Genomic DNA, 18,215 nt, shown 5'->3' with positions numbered 1-18,215 from the left:
AAGGGGGGTGGGTGGGAAACACAACCCAAAAAACCAAAACCCAAACCAACCCACCCCCACAAACACAACACAACTAAGCAAGAAAAAAACTCCTCAAACAACCCAACCACCCCCCCCAACCCCATCCCCCGCAACAAACAAACCCACAAAAACAACTACATCCTGCCCATGGATGTGCTTACAGGAGAGTGTTCCTGGCCTATTTCTGGCTGTGTATTGATCCTTTGAGAGCTGATAAGCCGGCTGGGCTTGCTGTTATGATGGAGGGTCTCCTGCCTGTGTAACTTGTAGGCTGGTGGGGGTGCTGTGGGACAAACACCCAACTTGGGGTGCCCCACTGCACCCTGAGGCAAGGGTTAGTCAGCCGTCCTCAGGGAGCACTGTGCCAACCCACCCTGTACCTGAGGCATCATGCTGCTGTCTGCAGCTATGGAAAATAAATAGCTGGGGGGACCTTAAGCCCTAGAAGTCTGTCCCCATCCCTCCCTGGGGTCCAGCCCCTCGTGCCCTCTCTGTTAGCGGGGAGCAAGCTACTCGGTGCAACAAGGAGTTGTGAGGCAGAGGGTTAGCCTGTGAGCTGCTGTCAGACAGCAAAGCCACAGACGGTAGCACCAGGCACCTGGCACACACACAATGGCAGGAGGGGCTGTGGACACCACCCTTGCCCAGGTGGTGTGGGGCTGGGGTGCTGGCTGTCACCTCGCAGAAGCGTGTCACTTTGCACCCCACTCTCTAACCTCGCCCGGCCATTTCTAAGCACAGGAAACCACCTCTAGGCAGCTTCCTCCCAGCCACTTTCAAAATAGTGGGGTGGCTGTCACTGTCGCCCATGAGAGCATTCCACCACCCCTCTGGGAGAGGACCCAAGCAGAACTGTTTCCTATGGGGCTGGCGTGGTACCTGGTGGCTGCTTTCCTCCTACTCCTCCTAGGTGAGTGTCCTGCCTGGTGGCAAGGGGCTTTCCTGGGGCAGGCAAGGGAGAAATAAAGCACCTGGGGCTGGGAGTAGCACCTGCATGAATCGGAGGTGCAGGCTGTCTCCTAGGCCGCTTTGCCTTCCTAAAGCGGGTGGATGGGACCTTTGCAGGTAGGTGGCTCAGCAAGGCACCTTACTGGGGCTGCAGGGTGAGGACAGCCCTGCTGTGGCCAGCACTGCTCTGGCTTGGTAGCTGTAGTAAGAGGTGCGGCAGCATGTTCTCCTTTTTGGCACTATAGTTTCACTTCAAAGCAATATCCCAGATTCTGGCAGGCGTTTGGTGAGGGGACATGTGTGCCCCTGTTGGATGGCTGCTGGGGGTGCAGAGGGGGTAACCTCACGTTTCCCTTGGGAGGGGTTTTCTGAGGGTTTCTTAGTCTGTGACACTACTAGCTCTCTTCTGTGGCTTGGTGTCTACGGTTGGGTTTTGACTCAGTGCTCATGTCCTACGGGCATATTGCTTGGTACGCATGCTGGGCACCAGAATAAAGCAAGTTACCACTTGGGAGCTCTATGGCAGGGGAGGATACATGACTGGCCATCATGTCCCTAAATCCTCTGCAGGCAGAAATGAAGGGAGCCCTTGATGCCTCTCGGCACCCCCTGCCTTTGGAGGAGCTCTTCCTGGTCCCCTCTCCTCCACCCTCCCTGGTTTCTGTCCACGCAGCACCTCTGCATCACCGAGCCTGCCTGCTTCCTCTGCTGTCTCATGTGCCTTCACTTCTACATTGCATCCCCTTCTCTGGGAGTGGTCAGTTCTTGCCTTTGTTCCCTTTCCCCCACAGCTTGTGCAGGGCTTGGGTGCTCGGTCCTCTTAAACTTAACACACCACAAGCTTTCTCCAGTGATCTCAGCCTGGTTGCTGCTCCCTCTGAACAGCTGGCTGAGAGATGCTCTCCAGCCATGAACAGGCATGACAGCTCTCTGGCCATGGTGCTCTGGTCTCTGTTGTGTGACCCTCAGTGTGCTAGGAGACAAAGTTTGGCAGTCTGTTGTTACAGGACCTGTTCTTATAATTGCAAGGGGCACAAAATCCCTTGGACTTCATGCTTCAAAGAACAAGGCTGCACAGCAGTTCTGTTCAGTATTACATTGCGGTCCTGTGCACATCCAGACCTGCTGCCATTTTGGGTGTGCAGCCCTCAGGTAGCGTATATCTCAGGTAGCGTATATCTCTGCAAATGCCGCATGTGCCAACTGTTTGCTGGCAGGTTTGAGCACTGGCCAACGGGTGGTGACTGTCCAGAAGGGGCCCCTCTACCGTGTGAGGGGGTCCCACGTCACGCTGTGGTGCAAGGTGAGCGGCTACCAGGGCCCGGCGGAGCAGAACTTCCAGTGGTCCATCTACCTGCCCTTGGCCCCTGAGCGGGAGGTGCAGATCGTCAGCACCATCGACTCTTCCTTCACCTATGCCATCTACACCCAGCGCGTGCGCAGCCGGGGGATCTACGTGGAGCGGGTGCAGGGGGACGCTGTCCTGCTGCACATCACCGAGCTGCAGGACCGGGATGCCGGGGAGTACGAGTGCCACACACCCAACACCGACGAGAGGTACTTTGGGAGCTACAGCGCCAAGACGAACCTCTCAGGTGGGTCCTGGAAGATAGCCTTGCTCCCTGCCGGGTGGGGGTGCAGGCAGGCTTCTACAGTCCCCACCTTTGCACTAGGAAGAAATGCTTGTCTCTGGGTCTCTGATAGAGGGGTAGCTGGGGAAAGGGGTGATTAACTGGACTGGTGGGCACAAATTTTCCTTCTCTCCACACTGTGGGATTGCTATCCTACCCCCAGGTGGCCAAGGTTGGGATGCCCGGATGTCCCCTTGCAGGTTGCTTTGGCTGCTGTCTCCCAGCCAGGGCAAGGGAAGGGAGAGGAAGCCTCTGCCATCTGATGGCCCAACTTTTAACTTCAGCTCTTGACACAGCGACAGTTTTCACAACTAAGTGCTTAACAGGTCAGGAGTTTTCAGGCTCTGTGCATTAGTTGTTGGTGTCAGGGTGTGGGACTTGACCTAAGCTGGATACCCACAGATGTAGGGAGGTGGCAGGTCCTGCAGAGCACTGGGAGAGGGAAGGCAGTGGAGCAGAGAGGCAAAGGGAAAGGCCCTACTGCGAGCCACCGAGTCTGTGTGGTGGTATGGTACTTCCACTTGCTATTCACCCGTTTCCTCCTTTATCTTGGTGGTGTACTAGCCTGCGCTTGGGATAACGAGGGGCTGGATGTTAATCTCCTTGGGGTTGCCTAATTAATACTGCCAGTACTTTGAAGAGGGTACTGCAGAGAGATTCACTGTGCTTTCTTCCCAGCTGAGCTTTTAACTACTTTGCACCTTGACATAGGCTGGTGGAAGCCACGTTAATCAGATGCAAAAGATACTTCTACGCTGTCACAGCCCTTAGGGCCTGGCCACAGTTCCATAGTGGCTGGCAGGTTGCCCGTCGAGGTCAATAGATGATTTTTCCTGTGACCAGCTGCTCTCTGCATTTCTCGCCCATGTTCAGTGATCGCAGACACCCTCTCAGCTTTCATGGCGCCCAAGGTCCTCACCTGTGCTGAAGGGGATGCAGTGGAGCTCACCTGTGAGGTGTCCAAATCCACCGCCCAGCACACACATCTCTCTGTTGGCTGGTACCGTCTTCAGGGAGCAGCAGGAGAGCGCCGTGCCGAGGAGGTCCTCATCCTCTCCAAGGACTTTGTCTTGAGGCCGGGGTCCATGTACATGCAGAGGTTTCTGGCAGGGGATGTGCAGCTGAATAAGATTGGAAACACCACGTACAAGCTCTCCATCAGGGGAGTGGAGTTGTCTGACCAGGGGCAGCTGTACTGTGAGGCAGCCGAGTGGATTGAGGATCCCGATGAGACATGGAAGGACATCTCCCGCAAGCAAACAGGGAGGACATCGCTGGCAGTCACGAGCCAGGGTAAGGCCCTTGCAAACTTGCACGTCGGCTCTAACTCCTTTGTGCACTGAAGGTTCTATAACTGCAGCCTTCAGTGGACTTTGCCTGCATCCACCACAGCCCAGGGACCCACCAGTGGGTCTGGCTGCCTCTGCCAGGCACTGAGGCGTCAGACTGGGCTCAGGGCCATGGCAGCCTCTGGTTTGGGAGCTCTTGGTGCTTCTTGCTTTGAAGGTTCATGCAGCTGAGTCTCTGATGCTGGCAGTGATTGTGCAACCTCACAAGCCCATGTGAGGTGTTAGCAGAGAAAGCCATATGTGCCTGCAGCAGCCTGGCTCCTTGGCAGCATTAAGCTCCCGTGTGCAGAAAATTGTGTTGTTAGACTGCCTTGAGGGTCTCACGGCCTCAAAAACTGAAGTACATAACAGTCAGCTGTCTGTTGCAGTGCCTCAGGATGTGGGGATGCACTGCGTGTGCTGCACAGCTCTGGTGTCTGCTGAAAGTGGCTTGTCTGTCCGTGCTGTCACAAGTCTGTTGGCCTCTAGAGCAACTGGTGTTGCTGCTTATCAGACCATCCCTGTGTTTCCTCCTAGTAGTTCATGTATGGTGGTAATGGGACCATGGGTCAGGCTGTGCTTTGAAGTGAGTGCACCAAGCTCCTGGCTTATGCTCTAGGAAAACGTAGAATTAGGTATTTAGAAAGAGGAGACTTAGACCTGCTACCACGATTGAGATGGATTAAAACAGGAAAGTATGAAAACCAGTCCCTTGCCAGTGCTGCCCATCCTCCCCAGCTCCACTCTATCCCTGCCAGACACCTCCTGTTCCCTCCACCCACTGGCTTCCCATGGCTCCTGGCATCTCTAAGCCGTGCATCACTGCATGAGGGCTGGTGTGCAGCTCAGGGGGGCAAGGTACCAGGGGAGGGAAGAAGAGTTTCCCACTGTCAGAGCCTAGTTCTAGAAACCTGGCTGACAGGCAAAACTTTGTTCCGCTTATTACACACTGTTTGCAGCAATGGCTTTCCATGTCTGCTCCTGCCTGGCCAGCAATGGCAGTCAGCACGCTTTCCTGCATCCACTTATTTAAGAGGGTTCATCATGACCGGTAGTGTGTGGCTTCGGGTACCAATGCCACACGATTGCTTAGAAATAGAGAAACTTTGTCACAGTTTAATATTTGCACTGTGGTGGCCATTAAGGGTAGAGGGGAGGCAATGGTGATAAGAGGACAACACGGTGGTTGTATTAGAGCCGCTGGTGTTGCCAGAGGTGAACGGTAGCAGATGTACGAGCCCTCCATCACATCTGTGGGGCTGGAGACTCCCTCCAGCGCCCTGTGGGAAAGCCCAGGCTGTGGGGCTGAGCACCCCATCACACCAGGAGTCAGTGACCACTCTGATCGTGGCCAACTGCTCCAGTGGTTTCTATAAACTCTCCAGCAAATATTGGGAATGCCAAACATATCTGCAGCAGCTGGGATTCCTGTTCACAAACTGTTTATGAACCATTGTTTAAATTCACAGAGTACTCTGCTTTCAATAAATTATTTGAGCCCTTCCCATGGCAGTCTGGGAGCTGCTCTGTTTTACCTCCAAACTATAGCATGTAGCCTTGCCCTTGTTGTTAGACACTGGGGGCATCACAGTGACCCAAGGAGATGGAGCAGCATGAGCCAGGCTGCCTTCCCAGGGGTCGGGGCTCAGCCCTACCTCCTGTTTTTTAGTCATGCCACTGCTGTGTGGGATCACGGTGCATGGTTTAGGGGTAACCTGCAGGTCTCTGCCTGGAGCTGCTCTCCAGCTGGGCTGAAGGCAGGAACCAGGGAGCATTAGTGCCAGAGGCTTTGAATGCCCTGTGAGGAAGGTGGATTGTATCATAGGACCCAGGGACAGGGTCCTAATCTCAGGTGTGGCTAACTGCCCAAGTGGGTCTGCCAAGGAGAATATGTCTTTGTGCTCCCCCTCTTAGCTCGGCACCTGCTGCTCATCAGTATGGGGGGCAGGACAGGGGACAGGAGATGACCTCCACCTCCACTTTTCCCTCCAACCTCCCCATGCTGCGACAAGTCTTGACATTTCTGCTTTCTGTAGGAACTAACCCAAAACCTCTCCAACTTTGAGAGCATCTCTTACCCACATCCTGCAGCAGCCAGTGAGGGCTGCAGCATGCAGGACCAGTAGCATCAGATTCAGACAAGCAACTTGAATTCCAGGCCTCCATGCACCTTCTTCCACCACAAACAGCAGAGTTAAAAACACCACTGAGGGATAAGGCCCCTTTGTGCCCTTTTCTTGTTTAAGGGATATTTGTTACATGAAGCTGAACAGTTCCAGGAAGCAAGGTGGAGCAGCCCCCCACAAAAGCTGATGCCTCTGGGTTAGGGCAGCCCTTGGTTTGGATGCCTGAGCTGAGCAGGGGGTGGCTGTGGCCCAAGGCTGTCCTGATGGATGCTCTGCTCTGGGAGGGTTAACTGCCCCAAAGTGGGGAGCTCAGCTCCTCAAGAGGCTCTGGTGCTTCCTCCACCTGCAATTGCTGATTAGTGCCTGGAGCTGCAACCATCTCCCCATGGGTAAAATTTTCCATTCTGATTACTTTTCTAATGAAAGAAAATGTTTCAATAGATAATTCCCTCCTTTTTCCCTCTGCATGCTGTCAATGCTGCCAGGTGTGAGGGAAGTGTGGGCAGGGCCACTCAGTACCCTCTTTGCTTTTGATTGCCCACAGGTGAAGACCTCTCAGTGGACATTACTGCTGCTGAAATCTCCCTTTCTGAAGGTGATACCTTGCAGCTGAGTTGCACGGTGGGAGTCCAGAAGGGCAGCAGCAGGCAATTTCAAGTGCTTTGGCTCCTCAACAGCATGAAAGTGGCCAGGGTTGACCCCCATGGGATACTGATTTGGGAGGAAGAATATGAAGAGAGAGCCAATCTGGGGCAGCTCCGAGCATTCAAACAAAGCAACACGGTTTATGTCCTCACCATCTACGAGGTGGGACTGAAGGACAATGGTACATACCACTGCTCTGTTTCGGAGATGAAGACTCCTGGAGACTTTCACAGCATCCAAACCAAACTGTCGTCAGGCATCCAAATTGACGTGAAGCCGATAGGTTAGTAAATCCCAATGGCTGCTCTTCTGGGTAAGACCTGCAGTGATCCCTGACTGGGGAATGCTTTAAGTCTGGCCTTATTTTGGCAGGGGCACCACACCTGCTCTTTGCAGTAAAAGCATAAATGTGCCATAGATTTTGGTAGATAATAATGTGAAAAACACTTGCTCTGGCAAACATTAGCATGACAGATGCAGCAGCTGTCACCAAAGTGTAAACCTTTAGCTCAGTCTCTTTGCAAAAAGTTTTGAGGCAAACAGGCAGAATTCTGGGGAGGTTGGGTCCTCCTGTGTCTTTGGTACAGAAAATAGTGAGCAACGCCTGTTGCTACTCCTGAGGATCACAGGATGACCCAGCAGAACAGGTACTTCTGTATGGGAGAGATCATTGCCATTTCCATCAGGGTGCTCTCTCTGTTTCGGAGAGATGACTTGTGAGAAACCACTCTAAGAAAGATGTGTAGGAGACTCTTGGTTTCCTTGTGGAAACCTAGCTTGGCAGTGGCTATTCTGATGTAGCAGGAGCTGCCTGTTGGGACTCTATTTCTTAAGTATTTCTTTATATATCCATGTCCTAGGAAAGACATTAAAGGACAAGAAAAAAAAAAAAAACTTCAAAAAGCCCTCTCCAAAGTTATAAGAAAAGGCTAGTTGAAGATTTCAGACAATTCCTTTCCTTTTCCAGTGTCAAGATTTAGCTAGTCTCTCCATTTAATGCCACAGTGTCTCTGGCTTTGAGGGGCACAACGCTGTCTTCTGCCATGCAGTGACTGTTGTTTGCAGAGAGCTGCATGAGCCTGTCTGTACCAACCAGCACACCGCAGGTCATGGTGGGAGATGCCTTGATCCTCCTTTGCGAGGTACAAGGAGCGACCAGCCCCGTGTCTGTGCAGTGGGTGAGGTAGGAGAGGCCAGGGACTGCGTGGGGCTGCAAGAGCACAGAGCACAGTGAGACTCAGGGGAGAGCAGCACTGGCAGAGGAACAGCAGGACTGTGGTGGCTGGCGCAGTGGGGACGGTGTCGCATGGGAAGGGTGGCAGTGAGGTGGCATGGGGCAGGATTTCTGTCCCGGCACCAAGGGCTCTCTCTTCCCAAGCAGGTCTCGGTCTGCACGCCACGCTGAGAACCCGAATTGCTACCGTCACATATGGGCAGAGTTTTGAACTCGTCTGCCAAGTGAGCTCTAGCTACACCCTCAAGGAAGTGCCAGTGTCTGTGGGGTGGCTGTTCCGGCCCAGCCCACCCACAGGCCACTACCATGAGCTGGTCCGTGTTCTTCCCAACGGCACCATGGCCTGGGGGGCAGCACAGCCACACTTTCAGGAGAAAGCCCAGCTGACGAAGGCTGCCACCTCCTTCAGGCTGCGCATCCACAATGCTGTGGCTGCCAATGAGGGGATGTACCAGTGTGAGGTGGAGGTCTGGAGGAAGAAGACCCTGACGATGGGGCCGTCAGCAGCCACCACCAGGTCCAATGTCGTGGGGATAAAGGTGGTGCTGCCAGGTAAGCAGCGCCATGGGCGCTTCTTCAGCAGAGATTTGTCCTTATGCAACTTTAAATCTGTCAAATATGTCGGGGCAACTGGGACCACTGATGGCTGGGGTGTCCCCAGCCAGGTCATCTCCCAGGGCTTCATGAGACAGTGCTGCCTGTCCTGTTCCTTCCTCAGCACCCACAGCTCCTGACAACACTCTTGGAGGCAAATTTGGTGTTGGGGAGTGGCAATGTCTATTTGTTTTCAGATTATGCCAAGCATATAGGGATCAGCCTTGCCACTAGGATTTTAAACCTTGTTTCTAGGAAGAAGTAGTTCCCCCAAGGAGCCCAGCTGAATGCCAGGGGTGTGAGGTGCCTCCCATGGTGTGGGCTTCTGGGGGGCTGGAGGGCAGTGAAGAGAGACTGGCCACCAAAGCTGGTGCTGGAAGATGTCTGTGTCCCCCTGAGTTTCCCTTTGTGTAGTAGAGGTACTGAGAAAGAACCAGGACTCTGCCAGACTGGGGGCCAGCGCTGAACTGCAGTTGTGGGCAGAGGTACCTCCTCTCGGGCACGGTTGGGCTGCGCGGCTAGGGGCCCTGCCCAGAGTTCCCTTTTATGGCCACCTCTGCAGGCAGGGGCTGTGCCACTGCTGCGCCTGCATTGTGCAGGGATCCTCATCCTCTTATGGAAGAGAGATGTTGCAAATGCTCCACAGCCCCTCAACCGGCCTGCTGTGTGCCTGCTCCCCACCAACCCCGGCAGCAGCACGGTGTCAGCTTGCCCTGCTCATGGCTGGGGCTTCTGGGGGAATTGAAGGGATTGTGATGGCCAAAACCTCTGAGCCTGTGGAGGCAGGCATGAGAATATGTTTGGGTTTTTTTCCTAGTGTCTGTTCTGCCAGCAAAGGAGAGTTCTTGCTCTTTTTTTAATGCATTAAGTGCTCCTTTCTCTTATCTTTGGATTTTTGGGATTACAACCCAGTGAACTGAAATTATGCATTTTCTGCGTTTAACTGATGGGTTTGCTGTAAAACAGGCTGATACATTCCCTTCCCCATTTGGGCTCGTTTCCATGGTGCTCTGCCTCCTGCTCCGCTGTTGCTCTTTCCTCACCCCTGCGGAGCTGGGTGCTGGGGTGCTCCATGTCACACCTGAGCTACAGCCAGCCCGGGTAGGGGTGATAACAGCGGCTGTCAGCATATGTTAGTAGCATAAATGGCATTAAGATGAGCAGGTGTAATTGTGGATTGTCTACACAGAGGAGATGGTAGCAGCGGAGCAGCAAGATATTACAACATTTGGCTCCAAATGTATTGCAGCTGTTAGTGGATACTGTGATGTTGTAAAGATGGTGGGAACTGGGAGGGGGAGATGCACAGTGGGAGGTGGCTGCTGGCTCTAGTACTGTGTCTCTGAGAAAGGCAGCATGAGCCAGCAAAGGATATTTGGGAAGGTAGAGAGTAAGTCTGGGAAGGAAGCCGACTCAAGCAGCAATGGGATGAGGTGAAGCTGCAGAAAACAAAGCTGCAAATTATGAAAATCACCAGTGTGTTTCTTTGCATATAAAATCTCATAGCTGGAGCCTGCAGAGATACTCCAGTTCTTGACTTTTTCTTTGGCACTTTATTTACCATTCGGCATCAGTCAACGCTTTAGGGGAGTTTAAATGCCACTGTGGGTCTGGCCTGTAGCTTTAGATAGGAGCAACATGCCTGAAAGGTCGTAACAGGAGGAGAAAGAGGACAGGTCCTTTCCATCTCTGTCATGTCAGGTAGTTCAGCATCCGACCCTTGGTGGGGTCACATGATTAGTGCCTTGGTCAGGCAGGTGCTGCCCAACCCTAGTGGGGATGCTCCCACCAGCCTCTCAGCACAACCGTTCAGTAGCTTCCCCTGGCTCCAGAGTGAGCCGTGGGGGCCTTTGCACCAGCTGCCCCTCCAGCCGGCTGGCCTGCACAGGTCACTGCAGCAGCCGTACCCTTCTGTGTGTCCTGCCGCTCCTGGGCTGGGCAGAAAGCACCGTATCCTCAGGCAGGGTTCACTGCGAGATGGGCAGTGAGAGGCTCGGCTTGCTTAATTAAATTGAAATTGAAAGGGAAAATAGCACTACGTCTTTCTGTGCCAAAGGAAAAGGCAGGCAGCTGCTCTGCCCTTTTCAGTAATTGATCTTTAGCGTGAGCAAGAGGAATGAGAGGAGACTTGCAGTTGAAAGAAAGGGGTTTTGCAGCAAGTGCTATGCTTCCTCTTGAGGTGATTTTCTCTGAGAGCATAACAGCAATTTTTCTCATCAAAATCAAGGGCTCACAGCAGCAGTTCCCATGACTCCTCTCTGAGCTCTAGTAGTTTTTGCTTCTCTGGAGTATTTTCTGCCCCAGTGGGTGTGAAGCTGGGCCGTACCTAAGTGAGAGCCCCCCCCCAGTTTGCTGGCTTCTGTGCTCTCAGCCTCTCTGGATTTGGGAAAAGGTCCTGGGTTTTACCCAGCCACCCCTGACCACAGCAGCACTGCCAGGAGAAGTTCACTTAGAGGTAGGCACACGTTTTGGCCCAGCATGGCCCCATAGCTGACTTTTTGGAGCTCCCTTTTGCTGGGAGAGGTGGCAGAGCTGCTTGCAATGAGCAGTGGGGCTGCTCTGCTGGCACACTCTCGCCGACAGCTGGAGCGGGGGAAGGACCATCCATGTGTCTGACATGGGAAGGCCGTCCTTGATGTCCACCACCTCCCCTGGTACGGCCTGCTCCTCTCCTGTGGCCTTTGAAATGGGGGCAAAGCATCCAGTTAAAATACCTGGGAGTGTTTTTAGTTTTCCCTTTGGCAGAGCTGCTGTCGCATGCCTTGGGGAGGTGCCACGGAGAACAGCACCCTGCTGAGCCTGCAGCCGAGGGCATGGGTCTGAGACTCTGTGGGCTCATCTCAGCGTGTCCTCTGCAGCCTGTCCCCAAACCAGCACCCAGGGGCTGAGCTTAAGGAGCTCGGTTGCCCCCAGCCTCCGTGGCACAGGGCATCCCGCTGCTCAGCTCATACGCAAGGAAAATCCTGAGAATGAAAACTCTGCCTACAGTCCCTTAAAACCCTGATGACGTCTCAGGTAGAGTAATTTCTGTCTACCCTTGGGTAGATACCTGTGGGTACCCTTTCACGTGACTGCTGGCCCCATCTGACAGAGGTGGTGTCTCAGCACAGAGGGGAGGGCTGAGGGAAAACGCAAGCAGTCGGAGGCCCTTCAAAGATACTAGTTTGCAGCCATTCCACTGCTGGAGGAGAAGGAAAGGTGCCAGCAATGGGTGCAGTGTGGCAGGAAGGGGGTCCCTCAAACCAGGAGCAGCACAGGTGCATCGGCCAGGAGCGACTGTGTACCCTGTCAGGGGAGCAGAACTGCAGGCAGCACCGGAGCTCTCCTCTCCTGAGCTGCTCAGCACTAAACTGAACGATTGCCGAGTATAATCACAGGACCATGTTATGTGGTTTCCAGTTAATAACCACAGCAAACACCTGAGATGGCAACTGTTAGCAAAACCCATGCAGGCTCTGTAGTCTCTCTGAAGATAAAAGGCACTCGTTCACAGTCTCCAAAGCCATGGGCTGCTTTTGTCACTTATGTGAACCTGCCAATAGGAGTAGTGGTAGATGGATGGTTTTGCTTCAGACAGAGTCTTTGCCTCTAAGCTCCAACACAGTGGCTGCCTCCATTCCCCCATTCCTGCCCTGTGGTCCCCCAGGTGCCTGCTCTGCTACTCCCCTGACCAGTAGCCGCCAGAGATTCCCCTCCACCGTTCAAGTAAGGGTGTGTGGATTTCCTCTTCCCCTCCTTCCCGCACCTGCGTTAGCGATCCTGCTCCAGCATCCCCTAGCAAGTCTTCATCCTCTGCGTACCTTCTTCCTCCCTCCTCTTTTGATGGGTCTCTCAGACCAGCCTTATTCCTCTCCTTGCCAGCATCCCTGTATTGGCAGCTGCAGCCCGCGTGATTATTTTGTTTCTCCATTTTAGAAAGCAAGCTTCAGGTATCTACGAAAGAGAGCTCTGTGGAGATTGCCAACGGTGCTGACACAGCCATCGAGTGCAGCATCATGTTTGCCCAGAATAATTCTCAGTTCGCAGTTACTTGGTACCTCCTACCTTCTCCTCCGGCAGATGCAACCCCCCTGAAAATCGTAAGGGCCAACTACAGCAGCATACTGGAATACGGGGCTGAGTTCAGCTCTCCTGCACAAAAGTCCCGGTTCCTGAGCCAGAGGGTGTCCAGCAACATTTTCTGGCTGCGCATACTCTCTGCAGACCCCAGGGACCAGGGCAGGTACTACTGTGTGGTAGAGGAATGGCTCTGGCTGGTGGACAGCTGGTACAAACTCGGAGAGGGAGCATCGGGAATGACCACGCTGGAGTTCAAACTTCCAGGTGAGCCGCAGTTATCTCTCGCATAGGTGCTGCTGGAGAAGGTTGGGCCTATTCATGATGGGGTCCCTGCCAGGCCTCTCCTAAGCTGGTAGGGCTTAGGAGAACCAGTGGCTCCAGTGTTGGATCTGAGACTTAGGGATGCGGGAGGCCTCAGTGCTTCTCAAAGGGAAATAGCGAATTAGGAGGATTTACCACATCCTCCCAAACCAACCAAGCTGGTATTTTTGCCACTGGCAGATCATGTCCAATGCTTCATAACAAAGTGAATCGTGGTATTTTATTTTCCCTCCAACACATGGTGGATTTGGTCAGTTGTACAGTGCTGTGAATAGAGAAGTAGTCCTTTCCTGGTACTCCCAAGCATCCTGAAGCAAGAGACAAAGTTTTGTCTTTTGGCTGCTGCACATAGCCACAGAGAACAAGGCTGAATGATCAGCTGCCCCCACCTTGTCCACTGCACTGCTGGGGTGCACAGTTGGTCTCCATGGCTCGGTTCTTCCCTCTCTCTCAGCATGACCTGGCTTATGGTTGCAGCCCTAAATAAAATGAATCAGAGAATTCCAGCTTCCTGAATAGCTTTTGGTCCAAAGGATGCCTTAGCACTTATTTGGATGGGGAAGGAAGTATTACAGCAGAGGGTCATGAACAGAGATGATGAGGGGGAAAATCACCCAAGGGATAATATGTCACAGGGGCAAAGGGGGGTGTGGGTGTCCTGCCAGAGGCTCTCCCAAGAGGCCATCCCAATCCCCCATGGTTCACTCTGGAAGATTTCCATTGGCCTGCAGGCACAGACAGGAGCATTTCTCTGGAAGCACAACACTGCAACATCTCTGCTTACCTCCTGCCCTAGAGCACAAACTGCACCTGGAGAAAATGAACCACAGCATCTCATCGAGGGAGGGCGAAGAGGTGACACTGCACTGCCTGCTGCGGGGTGCCCACCTGCCACCCACCTCTTGGCCACCTGGTTTCAGGGGGAGGAGAGCGGCTGCGCCAGGCCCCTGCTCACCCTGCACCACAGCAGCACCATTGAGTACCACTGCCTGCACCTCCACCTCTGGCAACTTCAGCCTGATGCTGCGCAGCATGGAGAAAGGCGATGCTGGGGTGTACCACTGCCAGGTGCAGGAATGTCAGCTGCAGAGTGAGGGGAAGGACTGGGGTCTGCAAGCCCCGACACACACAGGGTACACTCAGCTCACCACCGTCCTGCCAGGTAATGCTGCTGGGCACGAGGGGCTGCACACCCTGCTCCAGTTCCCCTTTAGCTGTGCTGGGGTGTGTGGCAGGGGTAATGGCAGCTCTCTGCTGGTGAAGATGGCTGCAATGGCAAGGATGCAGCAGGACCGGGAGGACTTGCTAAGGGATCGCAGCAGGGGTCAGTGCTGGGGAGACCCCAGAGTTGCCCTGGGAGCCAGGGGAGGGAGGGGAGCCCTTCAAGGGACACGTGCTATGGGCCTGGCAGGGGAAGGCAGTGAGATCCCAGTCCCATCGATCTACCAGGGCTGCAACCCAGGTGCTTGGTATAGTAAACATTGGAGGTGGTGGTCAGATGAGACACCAAGAACTCCAACAGAGGCATGTGGCCCAGAGGATACCACTGAGTGCACTTATGTCTGCAGTGCTTCGCTGGCTTGTGGGCTCTCTGCGGGACGATGGGCACAAACCCCTGCTCTCAGTCATGCCATTAGGGCCAGAATAGTAACTGTTTTGGGGAAAAAATTCTTGGTATGATTTTTCTGGCAAGTCCATCTCCATTGAGGTCTCTAGAAACAGCCTCTGTCCTCTTGGGGTGAGTTGGGGTTCATGCTGGATGCAAAAATAGAGGTGGGTTCTGCATACAGTATTTCAAATAAATAAAAGCAAAGGTTTCAGTCAGCCATACACAGTATTTTTAGAGAGGTAACAGGCAAGAAAAAAGTACTCTCTTGTTGCCCCTTTGGGGAAATAGGAGGCTTGGATGAAAAAATGTGGAAGAAAAAATATGAACTGTGAAATCAGCCATGTTGCACCCAGCTGAGAGGATCCTGCGGTTCTTCTCGTGCCTTCAGCCCTGGAGTTGCCATGCCCAAAGCCTGGGTGCCCACACATGGTTAAAACTTCTGTAGCAATTACCAGTTCTGACCGACCTGGAAGAACTCAGGGGGACCCTGTAGTACCCTCCCTTGTGCCTGCCACTGGCACAGGCTCTCACAGAGCCCACTCACATGACTCTGCACCTACAGCAGAGCTAATCTGGATTTAATTGCACAGGGAAGGACTGACAGTGCTGTTATGTTCCTGCTGTTGTTCATCACAGCTCCCTCTAACACTCAGATTTCTCTTTCATTGGCTCCCTCTGTTTCTTGTTACCCGGTACTGGTGGGGTTACCATTGCTAAAATTGCTTAGTAACTGCTGGAAATTTCTCCTCCAATTTTTGTATAAGTGTTTTGGCCAAGTAGTTTTCATGGTTTTCACAAAATCCAAGAGATTAGCTGGGTGTTTTTTCTTTTTGTGTGTGTCTGTGTGTGTGTGCGCGCGCACGTGCGCACGCGCATTTCTCCAGTGATGCGATGCAGGTATCTCAAAGTGCCCCTCTGGTTCACAGTTGCAACGTTTCAGAGTTTTCTGAGGGGTAAGGACACAGCCATGTGCAAGTGTACCCATAATCAGGAGTAATCTAATCTATAATCCCTGATGCTGCCCTTTAGGATACTTCCCTAGTACTACAGAGGCATTAATGTAGTGGAGTCTTCACCTTGTTTTTATATGGCAGAGTAAATGCTGCTTCCGTCTAATGGATGGGGCACAGAGCTTCAGAGGTAAAGAGGTAAAAGCCAGTCTTACAGCCAGGAGTAGCCCCCAGGGTGGTTCACCCCTAGGGTCACACCTAACCCACCAGGCTGTGTGGGTCCCCCGTGGACAACTTCAACCCAGCAGACCTGTGTGATCAGCATGGTTCTGCAGAGCAAGTGTAAAGCATCTGCGCATGGGTGTTAGGTGAGGAGGAGAACTGAGGAACAATGCTTTGAGATGGATAAAACAGTCCCAAAGGAATTGGCATGACCCTTCATGGCAGGCTAGGTGAATCTGAGGTCAGTCTGTGATGTTGAAGCTGTGTGCCAAGTGAGGAGATTTTGATGGCCAGTGGCTGTAAGGAGCCTGGGACAAAAATGGAGAGGCTGCAAGCAAGAGCTTTTTAGCTAGCATGGAGCTGGCCAAACCTAGTGTTTTGCAGTACTCGGAAGGTCTGCCAGCAGTACAGGCAGCCTCCACCTCAACCGGTGAGCTGTTCTGCAGCAGCTGCCTGCAGCTCTACGCTGAAATAGGATAGCAGAGTGGCAGAAGCAAGGAAGGGCAGGTGTCTGGTGGACACAGGGACCTCCTTGATCTGGTTTCTTTGCTTTCCTCTTGTCCCTCCTTGTTCTGTGGTGCAGCCTCTGGCAGACCTTTGCCTCACCCTGCTGTCACTGGTGTCAGGCAAGGACCCAGGAGGTGAAGGGTACATGGCTTCTCCTTGCTGAGCCCAGTCTGGAATGGGTTAGCTGAAGAGCCATGCTGTTTGTTGGGATGCTTCAGCTGAATGAGCTGGGGCCCTATCTGACCTCCCAAAAGAATAAATCGAGGCAAATTACCTGGTTTCTCTCCCCCTGCTCCTCAGGTAGCCAGTATGAATTCTTAAAAATTGGTAGGTGTTGAGGATTGAGGGAAAAGTGATAAGAAGATAATGTATAGAAACAGTAGGAAAGAGAAACTCAAACTAGCTTGGGGCCTCACTTTTTTTACTTTTTTTTTTCTTTCTTTTTTTCCTCCAGAGTCAACTGTTTTTTCTAGGATCTGCTCATCCCCATCACTGCTGAACTTCATCCTATACTTACCACTGGTTTTGTTTCTTCTCCTGGCCCTTGCTGGCTTCTGCTGGTACTTAAAATTCCACAAAAAGGGCAACATCCCAGGAGACCAAGCAATGGAACTTTAAGGGGCTGGAGAGGTCAAGAAAACCTAGCTGGTCTATAATGGCAGATGTAACTTGAAGGAGCAGAGCTGGACGGCTGAGGAGAACTGAGTACTTGCAGCAGGGCTTTTTATTGTTTTGCAGCAGCTCTTGCAATAAATCCTTGAAATTGAGTGTTTACCTTCAATGGAACAAAGCAGCTTTAAATACTAACCAAACAGGGTTTTCATAAACGGATGTTCCTGTCTCTTAGGTTAGGTACCCACCCATTCACACTATGTTCATTGTAGTATATTTGAGGTCTTTGCAGTATGTGTCTCCCAGTATGGATGGAAGTGGTGGTATTACCCTACAGGTTTAAGGGAAACACCAGCTCTTCTTGCACTGTGACACAGAAGTATTAAACTGCTGCTTATTTTAGGTGACTTGACAAAATCTATTTGGTGTGCAGGCTAAAAAACAGTGGCAGAGTCTGAAATGGAAAGTTGGCGTCCCATTTAAGGCATTGCATTTGCCTTTCCCCATCCCTTGCTGGGGAAGCTTTCAGACACTGTCCCCTCATTCTGAGAGCACCAGTACCCAAAGAGCACCTTCTCCAAAAGAAAATGGTTCTTCATCATAAAACCTGTCACAGGAAGATGAGGACTGAGTAAGGCTGGCTGGGGTTGAAGAAAGTCCGTAGCAGGAGCACCACAACCATCCACAAAAAAGGAATCCTATTGACCCAATAAGGGACTCACATGGAGTCTTAGATTCCAGAAGGAAGAAGCAGACACCAAGCCATCTTGGAGATGCCTGCACAAAGATCTTCCAGTTCCTTCCTTTGCTGGGACTGTTGTAGGAGAAGGCAGCACCCAGCCCTGTGTGTGGGTCTGGAAGCTGCACAGCTGGGACCTGGTATTAGACACCTCCAGGTTATACCATGTAATGTATTGGGATTCAAATGGGATCAGCCACCAGCAGCTTACAGCACAGGGGCAGCCTATATCTGTAAAGAGTTATGCGTGTAATAGGGGTACTTCTGGAGCTGAGCCACTGCAGAGCTGGTGCCAAGCCCCCCATTGCCTTGAGAGACATCCTGGCAGACTCCCAACTGTGTCTTAGGGCAGTATGGAGAGAATATGTAAATCCCCAAGGCTCTCACCTGCATATAGAGGTCTTACTGGTCTGTGTGCTGGATGGATGATGAACCCCTGTGCCCTCACTCTTGGAGAGGGGCCTTCCTGAGCATGTGCCCCTTATGCTAGCTGCAAAACCACCCGAGTCATCCTCCTAGCTGCCACTGAGTCATACACAGGCTATGCCCCAGAAATTTGACACAAGAAGCCAGTAGGGCACTAAGGGGTCTGTTTGTCCTGGCAAAGCCATGTGGATGTTGTGGGGCAGCTGCTCTCTGCCCTGGGATCCAGCTCTGACTCACCTTTTC

General features: G+C 52.7%; 1 protein-coding gene across 2 annotated transcripts; it reads left to right on the top strand.

Annotated features, from left to right (window-relative positions):
* Nucleotides 1–795: 795 nt before the first annotated feature.
* Nucleotides 796–17,493, top strand: LOC142061584 (immunoglobulin superfamily member 2-like). 2 transcript variants are annotated; one of them, XM_075102888.1, is made up of 8 exons: nucleotides 796–931; nucleotides 2,187–2,564; nucleotides 3,474–3,893; nucleotides 6,599–6,982; nucleotides 8,081–8,485; nucleotides 12,443–12,850; nucleotides 13,704–14,069; nucleotides 16,650–17,493. In XM_075102888.1, exons 1-8 carry the CDS (start codon nucleotides 883–885, stop codon nucleotides 16,811–16,813), a joined length of 2,574 nt encoding a protein of 857 aa, XP_074958989.1. In that variant the 5' UTR covers nucleotides 796–882; the 3' UTR covers nucleotides 16,814–17,493. The 2 variants fall into 2 exon arrangements, with proteins under 2 accessions (XP_074958989.1, XP_074958997.1); XM_075102896.1 differs by having other exon boundaries at nucleotides 814–931; nucleotides 12,587–12,850; nucleotides 16,650–16,974.
* The last annotated feature ends 722 nt before the right edge of the window (nucleotides 17,494–18,215 follow it).

Source organism: Phalacrocorax aristotelis, chromosome 1, assembly GCF_949628215.1.
Source record: "Phalacrocorax aristotelis chromosome 1, bGulAri2.1, whole genome shotgun sequence".
NCBI classification, from domain to species: domain Eukaryota; kingdom Metazoa; phylum Chordata; class Aves; order Suliformes; family Phalacrocoracidae; genus Phalacrocorax; species Phalacrocorax aristotelis.
The sequence above is the reverse complement of the archived record's forward strand: the minus strand, read 5'-3'. Positions and strand labels throughout refer to the sequence as shown.

What these genes read in the sequence shown, in the direction of transcription:
- LOC142061584 (XM_075102888.1), top strand. Translation starts at nt 883, where the DNA reads ATGGGGCTGGCGTGGTACCTGGTGGCTGCTTTCCTCCTACTCCTCCTA. An exon ending in TTTCCTCCTACTCCTCCTAG is followed by an intron (nt 932 to 2,186) that starts GTGAGTGTCCTG and finishes GTTTGCTGGCAG; the next exon opens with GTTTGAGCACTGGCCAACGG. An exon ending in AATTGACGTGAAGCCGATAG is followed by an intron (nt 6,983 to 8,080) that starts GTTAGTAAATCC and finishes CTTCCCAAGCAG; the next exon opens with GTCTCGGTCTGCACGCCACG.